At 37.0% G+C, this 19393-nt stretch overlaps 1 protein-coding gene across 1 annotated transcript; it reads left to right on the top strand.

Annotated features, from left to right (window-relative positions):
- Positions 1-13950: 13950 nt before the first annotated feature.
- Positions 13951-17682, top strand: LOC149799645 (uncharacterized). The gene is made up of 2 exons (XM_089957108.1): positions 13951-14058; positions 14523-17682. The coding sequence occupies exons 1-2, from the start codon at positions 14053-14055 to the stop codon at positions 15921-15923; spliced, it is 1407 nt and encodes a 468-aa protein (XP_089813234.1). The 5' UTR covers positions 13951-14052; the 3' UTR covers positions 15924-17682.
- The last annotated feature ends 1711 nt before the right edge of the window (positions 17683-19393 follow it).

Below are 19393 nucleotides of genomic sequence, written 5' to 3'. Positions count from 1 at the left end.
AACCGTCCGAGACTTAGACGTTTTCGATTATTGAGACACAGAGAAAAATGATGCACCGAGAGTCTTGCGCTTGTTCCAAGTCGGAAATGGATCTGTTTGCCATGCCCCCCACCATGATGACGATGCAAGAATCCCAGTGGGTGGAATTTCATCCCGTCTCCTCTTTGACGGATTCCGCTCCCATCGAGTTTGAAATCAAAGGACAACCCGAAGATTACATCGATCTGAATAGCAGTTACCTGTGCTTGAAAGTGAAAGTGATCAAAACGGACAACACCAATCCAGAGTAGCTCCTGTCAACAATTTCATGCATTCCTCGTTCAGCGAAGTGGACTTGTACTTGAATAACAAACTGGTCAGCAGCAGCATGGATACTTACCCATATCGTGCCTACCTGGAAAACCTCTTGACGTACGGAAAAGAAGCCAAGAATACTCATCTGGATGCTTGCGTGGTATGGAAACCTGACACGGCAGGTGTAGCCACGTTTAGCGACACAGTCCTGACAGAAGATGACAATCCTCACAATGTGGGGTTTAACGACCGTCGTAAGAAAATTCTGCAAGGGCGAAGTTTAGAACTGATGGATCGTTTGCATTTGGACATGTGGTTACAAGAAAAGTATTTGCTCAACGGGGTGGATATCCGTCTGAGACTGAATCGTAGCAGTGCCGCTTTCCATTTGATGGCCCATGCCAATGAATAAAAATCTATCATTCAAGAAGCCCGACTTTACATGCGTCGTGTGGAAGTGTTACATAAAGTGGGAAACGACGTTAGTCAGACGTTGAGCAGAACGACCGCCAAGGATCCGATGCGACGCGTAAAAGTGAAAACGTTCACTATTCCCGCTGGACAGCGATCTATGATCGAAGATCATCTGTTCCAAGGACAGTTATCCAAGCGTTTGATTGTTGGTATCGTCAGGAATTCAGCCTTCAACGGAACCCACGATCAAAATCCTTTTGAGTTTCAACATTACAGTGTGTCCAAGATTGAAGTCAGTCGCGATGGCAAGACCTTGTGTACCCGACCCTTTGAGCCTAACTTTGGTGCCGCGAAGAATTATTTGAGATCGTACTTGTCCCTCTACGAAGCTACCGGACAGTTAGGAACCAACACCAGTCACGGTATTACGTACGAGGATTATGTAGGAGGCTACGCTTTGTGGGCTTTTGATTTCACTCCAGACCAAGGCAGTGACGAGGGACATTTCCACCCTATAAAATCCGGCCAGATTCGTGTGGAACTTCAGTTTACTAATCCTCTAACTGACACAGTGAACGTCCTCCTGTATGCAGAATTTGATAATACGATAGAAATCAACAGTTTAAGAGAAGTCATTCTAGATTATTAGAAGCTATGGAAGACTGTTATCCCTCTTTACCTAGTGGAGAAACTTTGGACATGGAATGTGAGGAGACAGTGAAAGAAGAAGAATCCCAAGACAAAGACGAAGAAGTTATCATGATGAAGTCAAGATGGCCAGAACCAAAAGCCTATTTAGTTTCCTGTTTTGCTACAGTCCTGGAAGATATAATGAAAGAATTGATCAAGGAAGAGTGCTATGGATGTCACAACGATCATCCCAGTCAAATGCAACACGACAAATGTCTGATGTTGAGTCAAGAAGAAAAATTGGACGAATATCTGGACAAAGCTTGGGATCACATCGAGACAGAATTCGTATTGAACGAGTGGTATAAAGGCCTGGATAAACATTCTTCTCCTCCATTAACGTCTCTGGAGTGCCGTCGCATCGAATCTCTCTTGGACCAGAGTAAGAAGTCGGATCTAAACGCCTTTTACTTGTCAGACATTTTCAAGCAAAAAGTCAGGATCGAATTGACGACTTATCATTACCTGTGAAGAAGAAAACCACACAAAACATGGATACCTGGGAACTTTATTACCTTTTGAACCACAGCTCGTACACGGCTTCTTGGAATCCTGTCGTCTGTGCTAAAGATGAACTCCCTCATCGTAAACCTCAAGACCATCTAGCTTATGTGATCAACACGGACGACAGTCATCTCCCAGGAACCCACTGGGTAGCCGTCTACTTTCCTCAAGAAGGATGTGTGGAATATTTCGATTCGTATGGATTGCCTCCTTTGGAAGACGATATCATTAACTTTATGAGAAGAAATGCTCAGACCACTCGATTCAATAATGTGAAATTACAAGGCACAGATTCCTTGGTGAGTGGACAATATTGTGTGTATTTTCTGCATCATCGCAGCCTGGGCTATTCCTTAGAACATTTAGTGACTCATTTTGATCCTCGTTCTTCTTCTAGAAACGATGTGAAAGTAGATCAATGCTTTTGTGACCATTATGCTTATCTTTTGTCTCAAGCTAGGAAACGTAGTGTCCATCAATGGCCTAATGACTTCCAACAGTGGAAATCACAATTTCATTCACAACGTTGTCAGCCTTGTCCAAGATAATGTGTGAGTTGGAAAAAAAATGTTTGTCATTTGAAACAAAATGTTTGATGTTATATTGTTAAAAGTGTTAGAGTTGTTTGTTAGTGTTAAGTGATTTTGAATAAAAAATGTTGTGTTTTGAAAAAATGCCTTGGTCTTTTGTTTGGCTATAAGAATTTTGATTCATGCTCTTTGACTTCTTACTATCCCTCTCATGGCACTCATTGAACGTTCCGGCTCGGAAACCGTGAAGGGATGTTTTCCTTCACGTCCGCGCTTTGACTTTAAAAACCGGGGAAGTTTCCAGTCTAACCATCCATTGCCGACTCATCCTCCTACGAAGATGTGCTCCAAACTAGCTAAGCTAAACGAAGCCTACGTGAATTTGCATAGGGTCAGACACAGTCTGATACCGAAGCCTGAAGAGACAGAGAATATGAGAATGTTAAAAGTCACTGAAGACCTGATAGAAGAGCTCTTCAGAGAAGAAGTGAACAGGGAGAAAGAAGAATGGACAGAGAACAGAAACAGCAGAGAGAGCAGCAACAGCAGCAACAACAGCAGCAACAGAAACCTGAACCTGACAGAGGCTTTGTCGACTGTCGTATCGACACCAAGGAGTTCTTCTTCTCTTTCCGAAGAAGCAGACCTATCGTCAGAAAGTCTATCGTCAGAGGACGTCGCATTCTTAGAAACTATACGATTGCCATAGCAAACAAAAAAAAAACAGCCCTTTGCAGAGCTACCCAATACTCTAGAAAAGAAATAGTAATCCATTTGCCAATGTGTATGTAGAGTAGTGTGAATATAAACGTTGACTCTTTTTTTATAGTGTGAGTGTATGTGTTTGTGTATATGATTGTGTGTTTGTAAGTGCTCACGTACGTTTGTGTGGATAGTAGATTAAGATCATGTTTTTTGCTGTTTGACGTGTGGGGAGAGTAGATTTGGGGTTTGATTTGATTGCTTTGCGTATGTGGATAGTATATTATTGGTTTAATAAATTTTTTAGAATAGTAATGGGTAGTATAAAAAAGTGAGTGAGTATTTCTTTTAGATCCGCGCGTTGTTTGGTCATGATCTAGGTAATATCAATTTTGTTTTAGGGGATGTTTTCCATCACGTCCGCGCTTTTAGTATAAATTGAAACTTGCTTGGCAGTCTAGCTACCCTGTTCATTCGTTAACAAGACAATGAATACCAGAATAAGCAAACTTCTTGAACTCCAGATACATATGGAATATGTCTGGCGCCTGTTAAATGAACTGGCAGCGGAGGCCATAGTAGAAGAGGGAAGAATAAAGAAAGAAGAGGAGGAGAGAAGACAGAGGGAAGAGGAGGAAAAGAAAATAGGAGAGAGGATGGCTTACAAGATACCAGAGACTGAGGATTGGGGTGCTGAAGCCAATCATCCTCCCTCTGCGCTCTCAAGAAAAAAAGTAAAAGGAGACTGGGGAAGAAGATGTGTGTGTGGTGCCAGGCCTGGAAGGTGCCATCATTAACCAGGTGTCACTGGAGTTCAAAAACAAACAGCCCTTTTCAGGGCTACCCCAATCTCTAGAAAAGAAATAGTAATCCATTTGCCAATGTGTGTATTCTACATACACACATTGGCAAATGGATTACTATTTCTTAGTGTGAATATAAACACTGACTCTTATGTGGTGTGAGTGTATGTGTTTGTAAGAGCTGACGTACGTTTGTGTGGATAGTAGATTATTGGGCTTTGTAAGTGATCACGTATGTTTGTGTGGATAGTAAATTTTGGGTTTGGTTTTAATGCTTTGCGTGTGTGGATAGTATATTTTGGGTTTGTTTATTGTTGCTTCAGGTATGTGGATAGTAGATCATATGAAATGAGAAAAGTAGGGGATGTTTTCCTTCACGTCCGCACGTTTTAAGTGATGATCTAGGTAATATAACTTTTGGGCTGTAGGGGGATGTTTTCCATCACGTCCGCGCTTTTCGTATAAGAACCCACAGTATTCGTCGTTCAAACCATTCTACAGAGAATAAAAAAGAAGATGGCTTCAAATCAACTTGACAAAATGAAAACATTGCAAGACGTCCTGGACAATTTGGGTATGATGGGGCAAATGTTAGTTAGGCTAAACGAGGATCACTATTCTTATAGTCCCCATCGAGTGAAGATGGAGATCAACAATTTAAGAAAAGTAAATGACATGATCAGTGCTCTGATGAAAGAAATAAAGGAGGAGAAGGAGGATGAAGAGGAAAGGATAAGGATGAGAGAATGGAACGAAAAAATTGAAAAAGAAGAAGAAAATGAGAAGAGGAAGAAAGAAGAGGAGAAGAAGCAGAAAGAAGAGAAAAAGAAGAAAAAGGAAGAAGAAAAGAAAGAAAAGAAGAGAAAAAGTGTAGGACAGAAAATAAGAAGCTGGTGGAGAAATAGAAGAAATTAGAAGAAGAAGAAGAATACCAAAGGCCCTTTTCAGGGCCACTCCAATCTCTCGAAAAGAGATAGACTTTCAATTGCCTACCCCTTTTTTATTTTTTTTATTTTTTTTAAATAGGGTCCCGACCCTGTTCCATTTTCCCTTGTCACTCAACAGTCCTAAACTCTATTCCCCATGTTCAATTCCCCTTGACGCTCAACAGTCCCACGATTTATTCCCTATGTTAAATTCCCCTTGTCGCCAGGGTACAAACTTTTTTCTCTAATGTTAAATTTTCCATTGTCGCCAGGGTACAACCCCCCTATTTTAACATTAAAGTCCCATTGTCGCTAAAGTATCCCCATTAACTACTTAGCATGCACCTGCACCTAAATTTCCTACATTGGAAAAACAGTAAGGATGGATAGACGAACGTGTACGAAAAATGGCACAGCAATCGTTACCAACACGTACACGCCCAAAGCAAAGAGAGGGCTTTGGTGGATTGTGTAACCATAACGACCTTACGGATCGATTTGAAAACACTCATGGGATAGGTTGTTGCGAGGTAGGATGCACCCGAAGTCATTAATGAAGTCACATCAACTGTCAGCGGCTGCTCAACAATCAGGTCATGGACAGAAACACATATCGCGCTCTGATGCATTAACTTGTTAAAGATATTCGTGATGTATACACCAATGATGAGTTCTGAAACGATCGAGACAGCGCGTGCGCTACGTAAAATATATGTTGCGATGCAGTAGATGGTTGTAAATACAGCCCAGAGCTTCACCTAGACTGATTAAAATCTCATCGTCGAAATCAGAATTCAGTGTAATATTTTCGCCAGCTTGTAACCGCTAGTGAATCACACACACTTGAGATCTAACTTGCATCGTTGAGAGTATATTATAGTTGGCCTAACATCAGATCCCAACTGTTTGGTTTTCTACCCGCGAATAACACATGTATAGTCTCATCAGATGGTGGATCAAGTTGCAGTCTTGTAAAACTTCCTACAGGCGCGTATGACATCACATCAGTCAATGACGTAGTTCGATGAATAATAATAGCTTCTGTGTTGAATGGCAAGGGCTCTATAATTTCTATACGCGAACATGAGTCTACACTCAGCTCTGCTATCCCACTGAATATCCACAATATTTCGTTAACATTGGACAGTCGTCAATAAGATCAGTTCTTGGTTGGCCAAAAGATTCCCAAAACAAACAGATTTTAAGTGCAGCGCCTAAAGGGACTGGACGTCATATCGGGCCTGACATTGTGAGGATTATCTCAACGACCCAGGTCAGTTTACCTTGTGAAGCTGTCAGTAGCAGTTATTAAAGCATGTCTGACATGACAGGGGAAGTTGCTTAAGGTCATATTCTGTTTGTGTTTTCGCCAACCGTGGAAACATGTGCTTTGATATCGATCACACCCATATCACCAGTGTATCTTCTTTGTCATAATAATCGGCTTATATACTCAGGATCAAACTGGGCACATTGATGGTCTGCAAAATGAAACATTCGTGATATAAGTAAACATTGGACATTTAATGATAACAATGACAGTCGCATGCGAATGTGTGAAGCCCGGTTACGTTACGATCAGCAGACTCAAAGCCACCTGTTGTTAGTAAAGTCATTAATGAAGCCGCTCAACAGCGATTGTCGGATTCATTTATTGAAGGTATGGCAATGCTAAGTTGATTTAAACAGCAAGATGTTACGCAGTGGTATTAAAGAAAATCAATAATGTATAGTTTCACCATGGCTCAGTTCAGAGTTATATCTGATCCAGCATTTGGTTGTGCCTGTGTTAATGGATTTTAGCAATGAAGTATTTCAATATTACTCATATCCAGACAGGTATCCAATTCGATTGAAAATGGAATTGTAAGTGCAGGATACATTTAGGATGCTCCTTCTATGTGCACATTATTGGCAGTTGAGGGCGTACAGAATGATGATGACAGTACCAATTATCTTGCCACTAGCACAGTTGGATTGGCTAACAATGACATCATGGAGTTGTTTACCAGTGCACGTTATGCCATCCATGGAACGGAAATCGAATCAATTCTGGACAATGTTGATGTGATCAGATGCAGTGATGATAATAAAAGACTTGCCAGATACAGTGATGATCACGAAATAATAGCTGGCCCAACAATGACGTTTATCAAAGATTTTTCTGATAATGCGACCTAAACTACACACCACCCCTGCAAATGATGCAGATGTACAAGTTGTATTTGTAGGCATTAACGGTACTTTTAATGGTTGATTTACCCAGTGCAACATTTCGATTTTCGAGTGCATTCCTCTCAGTCACATATTCGGGTTTTGTAGAGATGTTTGCAAGGATATTTTTGGAGCCAAACATACAGTTTCAGTGACCCATAAGAATAACTTTAATGATCAAATGTGGTGTGGTGCAGCTGCCGCTGATGATAGAGTTATTTAGAAGCCTGTGCTATCCCCTTTACTGTCTGCAGAATCGCGTTTACTATCGTTTGTGTAATCTGTAACCGCTTCAGCGCTGTCGTTTTTCGCACATACAACAGTAGCACATCCACCAACTGCTATTGCTGGTAAATTTACTTAGCAAAAAATTACTCAGCATGGTCTTACTGCACCAAAACGTGTTTGTGGTGTTTTAACTAACAAATCGAGACAATGACCAAACACAGAATACAACGATATTTGACCAATTAGAAGTAACCGAGGTTTTCTTTGCGTTTTAATGGTCATCATATCTTAATCAGTTGTCGTATATGGACCAGCATCAAACATCGCCGATGGTTTGCAGATTTGCCAACATGACTTCACAACACTGTACCCGATTTATTACTTTTCATTGGAACATCTGGAGTTGTTTATACAGTCCGTCGCTGTTATTATGTTAGGCACAAGTAGGTTTGGCTGCTGCTAATTGCAAATACTATACTGCCATACTTTCCTTTCTAACAAGACACTGTACTTTGAGAGTGTTGGTCGTCGAATGAAGGTTATCGATGGACCTGGCAAAAATTCGTAGAACTCATACTTAAACCGCGTGTTTAGATAACTATTATAGTATTGTTCAGTCACGAAGTGATGGTTGGTCTTACTGAAAACTTGCAAAAATAAAAATGCAATCAAAAACAATTGTGGGGTCACTCTGAAACTGAAAATTCACTGGAAATGTTCCCGTGTGGTTGACCTAAAAACAGTTCTCTCAGGTTAATGCGCCCAAACACAATAACACCTCAATGGCATTAAAATTACCCAAGTAAGAGGTGACACAATCGCAAAAGACATGTGAAATATTTCCATCCCTTTCAGCCATTCCAGTGTTGTTAGCTGCAGTGGCTCCAGTGGTCGCAAAAGCTGCAGCATTAGGGGCTGTCGAAACTGCATCTGGAATAGCTTTAAAGAACGTTTTCAGTGGCCATATAAAAAAAAGGAAGAAGCCTTCGATTGTCAGAACGAGTCGTCGAATACCATCGGGCAGTGGTCGCCAAAGATCAAGGGGTTCATCCGTCTATTGACCAATTTTGATTTGCTTGTGATAGTAAAATCAATCAAACGTTTTCGTGGTGTCTTTATGAGAGATGAACTTGCATAGATGATGTCACGCACGCGTAAAACCGGTATTATAAATATTCAGTGGGTTGCATACGTAGTAACATCCAGAAATGTATTATATGTTGACTCGTATGGACTTGCATTGCCTGTCCAAGTTGTTCATTATTTAACCACGCATGCTTTAACTATGCCAGCACACACTCGGTTGAATGGACTTATATACGGTTTTCTTGTTGTTGAAGCGTTGGGTGTACTGGAGAGTTCATCCACACTGCAAGCACTTATTGATTTCATATTAATGTAAGTTTAGTATTATTCATATCTATTAATATTTATTAACGTCATATTGCACAACGACATGGTGTTTTTCTAGATCTGAGCCGATTTGCAACAAAAGCTGATATGACTGAGTACAAAAGTCGTGTTGTTGTTGGTGTCGACCCAAGTGAGCTTGTTATTTCTGAAGATCAAACTGGCAAACTTAAATCCTCGAATGTTGACATAGAAGATTTTATTGTCAAGTTGAAAGGCACTGTCACGAATAACCTGGCTGAGAACACCGAAAACGGTGGAATCTGAGACTTGGGTGTCGGTTGAGTTTATCAAAATTTAGGTTGGTGATACTAATGCAGCAACAAAACGACGCTTGGATCAACAATTCGCTGCCGTACCATCACCAAGTGTAATGACCTCATGGAGCCAAATTCATGCAATATTAGTCGAAGGAGGAAAGGAACAAACTGGCGTTTTACCTTAGCAAGTGGAAGATTTATTTTTAATTTTTATGTAATTGGTTTTGATGGAACTAAGCGTCACATCTTAAATGATCATATTGATTTATTTTGTGCCAGGAGTAATATTTTACCAGAGCACAGTAAAATTAGAGAATTTTTTTACGCAGTTCCATTATCAGCATCATTAATTGCCGGAGATGAAATCCAGTTTGAAAAATATTGATATTTATCCGAGCTGCAACTTAAACGTTTTTAGTGTTTGTGTTTTCGATTTTAGCAATATTATATACGTGATGGAATCTCACCGCGCCAATGCTTTGCGTAATTTTACGACGGAGTGATGAATGACCTAACAAATAATGTAAACATCGATGGTCATTTCGTTCCACTTCTTGATGAATATCTGCGTCAAAACGATGTTAGCAGATCCTCATATACACTGCAATAAACCTTGTTACGGGTCAAATAGAAAAAAACTATTTGAACTACCTTGCTGCATCACAAGTAACTGGAGGCCAGCTTGGATTCATCACACGAGCATGTGAAAACGCTGAATCGTTAACTGCAGAATAGATGCAGACCATTCCAGAATTGTTTATACAAATGAACAAATAACTGAAGCAGAGCGGCAGGTGCGAGGTGAAATTACCAAGAAAACTGCGCTGAACGTAAATTACCACGCAAATTTTTGGTCGCAGATGCTATTTGCGACAGCGACTATTGGTCTTGGTGTGACTGGAATCAGGGCAACACCAACCAGTGTAGGTGTACCATTCGGTATTATTCTCGGAGCTATATTGCTAGTAACTGGTGTCTTTGGAGGTACAACAAATTAATTTATATGTGACTGCATTCATCAATTCGCGTCAATTTCGCATTGCTATAAGCCACAAAAAGCAACCTTAATACGATAAGCTGTATTCAGTTGTAATCGATGATAAAAATAATCAGTGCGGTTGAAGTTGAGATTGTGCTGGGAGAAATCGAAAATCGTAGGCAATTACAAGCACAATAAGAAACACTGTATATATATATATATATATATATATATATATATATATATATATATATATATATATATATATATATATATATATATATACATATATATATATATATATCTTCCGTGAAAAACTACTTAGGAAATACAGAGCCTGTGTGTTTCTGTTACTGCAAAGGAAGTCCAAGAACGATAAGGAAAAACCTCAAAGATTATATCTGATATGGAATGTTCTCAAATATTGCCCTGAGATAAATCCATCTGATAACAATCAAAAAGAGTTATATTTTATAGTAAATAGCCTTTATAGACTTAAGGCCCACGTAGAAAAAACTGCTGAACTATGATATGTCTATAATGTTGCTACAATCAAGTAACATGAGGATAAATAGAAACTTTACAAAAAAAGGTTAAATGAACTCCCCAAACTCGCAAATATTACAGTAGTATCATAACACTTTGTGATAGAAATCGTAGAATATACTCTAAAACAAGAATATCGAGAAAAAGAAGGCAAAGAGAAAGCAAAGGAAATGCAAGATAATGTCATAACCGAACTGTTGTTCAAAAGTATGAAGATCAGCGGCAGCTTTGGTAATAAACAGCATTTATTGCCACTTACACACAAAAGTCCGAATTTCGATAGAAAACACATTAGCTGCTGTAGTAATTTGTTCATTGTGCTGGGCTCTCAGTGTGTATACTGATCGGTACCACATTTATGACAAAGTACGACCAGTAGTATCAAATACTGTAGTGGGTTCTGTCCTTTAAAGAAAACCTTTTGGCGACACTGACATCCGTCGTAGACGCTCCCCCCCCCCCCCACAATTGGACGACGTGTGTGCAAAAATAACATTGATAAATATGCAGCGATCATTTATAGGATAACTATGTCATGGGGGTGTAGTTTTCAGGCAAAGCCGCCGGCAGGGACTCAAAGGAGACAGAGAAGGCAAATCGACCAATTTCATACTACTAGTATCGGCAAATGTCCTCACTCAAATATTAGTTTTCTCTGTTTCAGAATGTATAATGTTTGACATTATTTAGATTCTTTGCAAGCTGTTCTAAAGATTGTCTGATGAACTGCATATTTTCTAGGAATCTAATTGTCCCAACAATATTCTCGGACCTGCTTCTTAAATCTAAAGTTTGTGAAACCATCCTAAGCCAAATATTATTGCCATTTAATGATTAGGGTTATTTTTCTCTATTTTTAACGGTTAATTGACAATGATCCTTCAGATGATTTTCGTTATGTATACATACATACATACATATACATGCATACATATATGACATATATTGGTGGTATTGAAATGTTTCTTATCTTTGTATCGTTTCTGCCAAAGCTAGCACAACGCCTGCAATTTGTTTTGGTCAAATGTTTGGAGAACATTTTAGGGCAGTTATCACCTCTGTATACCATAAGCTCATAGTCTTTGCTAATGGTTTCAGTGCAAAGATAAAACTTCTTCCTGGTATATGTTTGGCAGTTTGTGTTTTCCATATGATTTTATTTGAATCTTATCTGCACGTGTTTAGGCGTTGAATAATACTTTCGATATAGTACATTTTAGCTCATGGTGTTACATTATATCCCTCTTCGGGAATTATATCTACGTTGTCATCTACTTGATAATATAATATTTAATGTTCATCATATACAATTAACACGCCCGCGTGCCTGCCTCTCCCCATGGTACTATAACTGATTTGATTACTCCATGATTTTGCATCGATTTACAGAAATGTTGTTGATGCGTTGTTATTTAACAGCACTGAGTACGTTATTGTTTATGGCATGCAGTGGAAATTGGAGCAAAGTGCCTTCTCCAAAGATAAAATGATGCAGCCTATCCGAGCTGGCCGTAGCTGATATCGAACCCGCGACCGTCGCATTATGAGTCTGACTTTTTACTACTTGAGCTACTGCCATTACCCAGGAGAATTCCAGGTAACTTTTTTAATCATAACGACATTGAAATCAGTAGCTCTTTAATTCTTCCCAGTAGGTCATGCTAGTAGTTATGTATGGCGATTGGGTCTCGTATCATTTTACATGGAGAAAATGGCGGAAAATTTATAGCCACTAACGGGAAAATAATACTACACTATCATCAATGATTGAAAAGCTATTATAGCAGCATTCAGTTGTATAAAGTTTTTCAAAGATATGATAGCAGTGGTAAGTGTGGATAACTGATTATATAATAGGCTCAAAGTTTCAAGAGTATCACAGCCAGCATTAGCATCTGCTTCTATTTTTTGTATTTGATTGGATGATAGATCTAGTGTGGAACCTGGAGAGAAGACCACAAAATGAATTGTTTGGTATCTGAGTAAGTTTGTTATCTTGTAGATAGACAACACTGATCTGTGACGTATTGAAGAGTGAGGTTAGAGATGGAATAGCGGTGAGGTCAGCAAAATTGCTGTAGATGGGAGTAGATTCACATGTGTATTTCTCAAGGCAAATGTCTCCAGGATCACTGTGTAACATTGCCCATATTTGTGTAATGGTCAGGCACATAAGTGGGTGGAGAAAGAGCTGAAATAGAGAAAAAATAGCAGAATATGCCTTTAGTTGCAAAATAATTGTCTGAGCAACTAACCAAACAATCAATCAATGAAATAAATGTTTATTATTTTGCACTAAACAAATAATGATAATATAAAATGTGTTCCTTTTTTAATGCATGCTTGTTCAATTCCACCTGGGATTGAAGTGTAGAAAAAAGTAAAATAAACTGTAAATTTGTAATTATACACATTAAAATTAAAATTAAAATAACCAAAATATAAGATATCCTTCTTAAATTCATTTTTACTTACCATTTTTATGAACATTTAGTTATAGTCAGGAACATTATTCTCCTTTGCTGCTCTTATCGCGTTTGTAAAAAGTCAAGGAGTCTATTAATTCTTTCCTTGCAATGCTGATGGCAGTCATGATCTTCATGTACTATATTTAAGGTTCATAATGTATATATATATATATATATATATATATATATATATATATATATATATATATATATATATATATATATATATATATATATATATAGTTATAGTTATAGTGTCTATATGTGTTCCTGCTATGAATGCATATATAATGTTTGGTGAAATTGATAAGAATGCCACTGTAATTTATAGTAACATTTGATTACCAACCAGGGAATCCATTCAATGGGCCACTGTAATTTATAGTAACATTTGATTGCCAACCAGGAAATCCATTAAATGGGCCACTGTAATTTATAGTAACATTTGATTGCCAGGCAGGGAATCCATTCAATGGGCCACTGTAATTTATAGTAACATTTGATTGCCAACCAGGGAATCCAATCGATGATCCAATAGATTATGCCCATTTTCCATACATTTTCCATGTTTTGAATTTACACATAATGTTAAACATGGATAATACATATAAAATGCCGAATTTAATGTAAATATGCTAATCTCACACATGCATACACAAAACGTACACACCAGAAATAAAACAATATCTTTATCTCTTTCGAAATCATAGTTCTGCTCGTCTCTCAATTTTTTTTCCGTGTTTATATTGTGAATTTCAATAAAGCATATGGAGAATAGCAGGTACTTGCATGTCTGATGGTATTTGCAACCTCATATGGTATTTCATGATAACCAAACTGTAATCAAGATAAATCATGTTGCACTCAACTGGGTCTTTGACCTCCTTCCGTTCTGTGACAAAAAGGTGATAAAAGTTATGGAATCAGACTAATTTTGAAACTAATTTGGGTCTTGATAGTAGAATGTTGTGAACTCACATATGTCATTTAGTCTACAAACTGTTATATAACGCCGAGGCATTTCAAAAGAACATTTGCAGTATTTAGAAGAGTCTCGTACACAGCTTAACACAGGGTTAATACTATGAAGGTAATAATTATTTTTACTCTCAGTAATTTTGCTTAACTTGTATGCAGTCCTTGACAAGATATATTGCAGTACATTTTAAGGTGCTACTTTATTATTAAAATTTTCCTGATTCTGCATGATTTAGTATATGTTTTGTGCCTCGGATAATTTTGCAAATAAATATGTCATGTTTTCCATATAGCAATCATCTGCAAGAGGTGTATAATCTTTGGGTCCATTGAATGGATTTCCTGGGTGGCAATATATATATATATATATATATATATATATATATATATATATATATATATATATATATATATATATATATATATATATATATATATATATATTGTAAAGTGCTATCTGTATTATCTTTATTTTTTGTTTAGTGCAAAATCATAAACATTTATTCCATTGACTGATTGGCTCAGACAATTATTTAGCAAATAAAGGCATATTCTGCTATTTTTTCTCTATTTCAGCTCTTTCTCCACCCACTTATGTGCCTGGCTATTACACAAATATGGGCAATGTTACACAATGATACTGGAGACACTTGCCCTGAGAAATGCACATGTGAATCTACAACCATCTCCTGTGGTTATTCTGACCTCACCAATATTCCATCTCTAACCTCATTCTTCAATAGGTCACAGATCAATGCTGTCTATCTATATGGTAACAAAATTACTCAGATACCAAACAATTCATTTTATGGAGTCTTCTCTTCAGGCTCCACACTAGATCTATCATCAAATCAAATACAAACAATAGATGTTGATGCTTTTGCTGGGTGTGATAATCTTGAAACTTTGAGCCTGTCTTTTAATCAGTTATCCACACTTCCCACTGCTATCATAGCCTTGAAAAACTTGATGCAACTGAATGCTGCTTATAATAGCCTCACAACCATTGATGATAGTGTAACGAGAGGCCTAGGATTGTCATTGTCAGTACTCGATCTGAGCAGCAACAAATTAAACATGTGGCCAGAATCATTCCACCAACTACAGTTTCTGAAAAGTCTGTCCTTGAGCAATAATCCAATTAGTGAGATTCCTTCAGGCAGTTTGCGAACCTTCAGAGATACTATAGAAACGCTTTATATTGGCAACACAGGACTAACACATGTACCAGAGGATATGAGAGAATTAACATCGCTGGCAGCCTTCGACATAAGTAACAACCCTATAAATGATTCAGGATTTCCACCAGGCATATTTGACTCTGTTAAAGACACTCTTAGAACTTTAGCCATCAACAATCTTCTTTTAACAAAAGTACCAAATGATATAGCAAAGTTAAGACAGCTTTCATATATTTCTCTAAGTAATAATCGAATACATTATATTCACGAAGAAGACTTAAGTAATTTGACACAACTGCAAAAATTAGGCCTCAATAACTGTGGTCTTCAGAGAATACCATATGTTGTAAATATGTTGCCAAGTCTTGGAGAGCTTTACCTTGATAATAATCCTATTGTAAGTTTGGAACATCCAGACCTTGATGGTATGCAGATGTTACATTGGTTAGGAATGAGTGGCACATCACTACAATACATTTCACCAGCAGCCTTCCTCAAGACACAAAATTTGCGCTATATCTATTTAAGTTATAACCATCTTACAGAAGTTCCATTAGCATTTCATGCCCTTCCTGTACAGGGCCTTCACATCAATATTCAGGCTAACCCAATCCAATGCTCTTGTGATATGAAGTGGATGGTGAACTGGATTAAAAATCAAACTGAAGTCCATGATGTTGCATTCCCAATAGTAGGTGACTGCGACAATTACAAGATAGGCATAGAAAAATACTTCCAAAATGTGTTGCCTAAATGTCACGAAGAGAAAGATGGTTTAGCCAGAAATTCCTATTAAAATCAATGGATAAATACAAGGAACAGATGAAGACATCTGCCAAATATTATCTCATCATTGATTGTTATAGTTGAAATAAAGAAAATTATGGGGAGAATATAATATAAAGACTTGATTGTATTGTGAGGAAGATGGACTGTGTAACTTATTATGGATTAAAATCAGTATGCATAATACTTGTATAGCTGAAGCAAATTTTTGAAAGTGTATAGAACATGCCCTATACCTTTCTATTTGTGTTGTATGTTTTTCAAATTTAATACATTAATCAAGCATTTTTTTTCCACACTGTATTTCATAAAGTTTATCACAATATTTTTTCTTTGTAATACGCACCATGGGATAAAATAAGTATGCATGGTAAAACCTGTGAAAATCCAAATAGTTGTGCTAACTGGAACATGGAAAATAATTTCAGAAGAATAACTTTTTTTTATTTTTCTTTAAAGGAAATATGTTTGAACGTATGTTTGAAGAATGTGAACAAGTTAGAACAACTGTCCAAATATATCAGTTACAAGTACCAAAAACAAAACTTGATACATTATACATAAGAATGAGAGAAGACATTTAAAAATTAAAAATATTTTTTTTTCAATCTCTCTCTCTCTCTCTTATCTGCATATGATGCTATTACATATTTTGTTCTCCTCAATTGTAAAGTTTGAGAGACAAGCCAGCAGAGATTTTACCATTAAAATAAGTTTTAATGTGGTGATGATATAATTACAAGCAAATGTGCACATTTTGCTTTGAAAATGATCCTGTTAACATAAATTTGTATATAACACAATTATGATATAATTGTCAGTAGTTTTGTTTATTAAATACATCTTAATTACATCCTGTAAACATTTACACAGTAATAACCAATCACTATTGTATTTCAGACGATAAAAATCCATATTGTTATATAAATTGACAATTAGTAAAATTAGCACTGTGACTTTGAACAATCAATGATTCAGTTCCTGTGCTATGAAAATTGTGACAAACTGATCATCAATGCAACTCAACTCAATAACATGGCTACATACTCACCAATGGGGTGAATTTACCAACAAATGCAATTGCAAATATTTCGGCAAAAACTGTGCCAAGAAATACTTTTGCCAAACTAATATTCGTATACTGAATGAGGGTTCACAGAATAATAATAAAAATATTAAAATGAAATCAGAATTTAAAAAAGAATGAATTAATACAAATTGCAATTATAATATTATATTTTTGTGTTGATCTTGGTATAAACTTCCAGTAGCTAAATAACACAGCTTACATGATGAATGAAGGGCCTTATTTACTGTGTGAGTCTGCTGGTGGCAGTTTATACAAATCTAAACACAGAAAATTAATATTAAACACTTTTTTTAAAAACAATACTGCTGAATAAACTTTATTTTCCTTTGAAAATTAATTAACATGTTCTTGAAACATTGGTAACTATATTATTTATCATCAGCAGACTCGATCTTATCTCAGGCAATGCAGTTGTTTGAGATAGGCTCAGGTTTCCTGTCCTATAAGGTATCTAGATTTTACTTAGGAAAGGGACAAAGCAAGAGTGTAAGGTGTGTAATGCTCCACAGAAAAAACTCATATTATCAGTTTGTATTACTATGGCAACGTTTTAACAGAACAACAATTCAAGTCCACCATAAAAACAATTTTAGTCAAAATACATGTATAATCTTTATATTTGTGAACTCAAACAAATGTAACATTTAAAAAGTTTTTTTAATTACAAATTGGATGTCAAAGTAATGTAAATAAATATTCACAGAATGTAATGAGCTTGCTTTGATTCTTATACATGTTGACATTAATTAACTGCAAAACATGATAGACATCAGTTAATTGTTCTGTGTCCTAATTGGAAGCCAATTTAGAAAGTTTTCAATCTCCATCACACGTGTCTGGATTTATTGTTAATTTCGACTGGTTCAGGTGTTATGCTATCAGATCACACATGTCTGGATTTACTGTTAATTTAGACTGGTTCAGGTGTTATGATATCGGACTGGTTTAGGTGTTGCTATGCTATCAGACCATATGTCACCTTCTTTCTTATTTTTACAGCTCTAGATTGCTATTTTTATTCAATCAAATTGATACTTGTGGTTGGACAGACTGTTTGCTTGAAACAGCCATTTTATGAAACATTGTGTACTAAAAATGTAGCACACTTTTTTTGTAAAGACAATATCTTTTTCAGCAAGTTAGCTTGATCTTGAACTCCTGACATCAAGATCAATTGTGTTCTTTCTTGGACTAAGGGAAACATGTAGCAAAGTTACGCTGAAGTCTGTTTACTAAAGTTTTAAGTGTTCATTCTAAAATGCAAATAAATGCCTCATGTCTACCTGCCCATACTGACATGTTAAACTACAATTTTCCATTACTTTCGTTGGTGAGGTTACAACCAAACAATTAAATGGTCTTTATTCCGAAATGCAACCATCAAAATGATACGCAGAAAAAAGAAAGTGCAATGAAAGTTTACCGTAGACAAGTGCCAATGGCAGCATTGCTTGGAATTCCCCTCCTCATATTGGTTTAACATTGTTCTAAAAAATAGCAACTGCAAAAAGGGGATTCCATTTAGTGTAAATAATGTACTCACCTTCTGTCAACTTCAATGACTAAACTTTGATAGTCTGCAAATTTCAAAACCCCTTGAAATGAGGTCATGTGAAATTACCATGCCTACCGTAGTAATGCCTCATTCCAGGTATGACAACCATGGAATCAATCGATGGGATGGTATGTGAAAATTATAACAGTAAAATAATTACTTCAACTAGAACTAGAACCTTAATATATGTTGATTACTAATCTCCCACCGCCATTTACAACATATGTTTTAATGAGATATGTTCCTATCTCAGTTCTGTTATAGATAAGGGGACTAGGAATATGGTGGCACAGTAAAACACCGACAATCCAGACGCCCACTATCTGGATAATCAGTAGTGAAGTGGGGCACTTTGGAGACAATGGGAATTAACATTAAAAACCACCCTGGGTCACTTTAGCGACAATGGGAAATTTAACATTACGAAAACCCCTGGGTCACTTTAGCGAGAATGGGAAATTAACATGGGAATATATTCTGGGTCTGTTGAGCGACAAGGGGAAATTGAACATGGGAATAAATCGTGGGTCTGTTGAGCGACAAGGGGAAATTGAACATAGGAATAAATCGTGGGTCTGTTGAGCGACAAGGGAAATTGAACATGGGAGAAAAAAGCAATTCTAGGGACAAGGGGAAATTGAACATGGGATTTTTTTTTTGCTTTTAAAAAATAAAAAAATATAAAAAAGGGGTAGGCAATTGAAAGTCTATCTCTTTTCGAGAGATGTGGGTGGCCCTGAAAAGGGCCTTTGGGTTTATGTTAATATGCCCTTAACATAAAGGGCATCTGCAACATCTTCTTCGTCTTAGGCTTCGTCTAATGGTAGGTCCATAA

The sequence above is a fragment of the Sinohyriopsis cumingii genome, chromosome 5 (genome assembly GCF_028554795.1).
Source record: "Sinohyriopsis cumingii isolate HCF-2022 chromosome 5, ASM2855479v2, whole genome shotgun sequence".
In the NCBI taxonomy this organism is placed as follows: domain Eukaryota; kingdom Metazoa; phylum Mollusca; class Bivalvia; order Unionida; family Unionidae; genus Sinohyriopsis; species Sinohyriopsis cumingii.
This window is presented reverse-complemented; position numbering and strand designations above follow the sequence as displayed.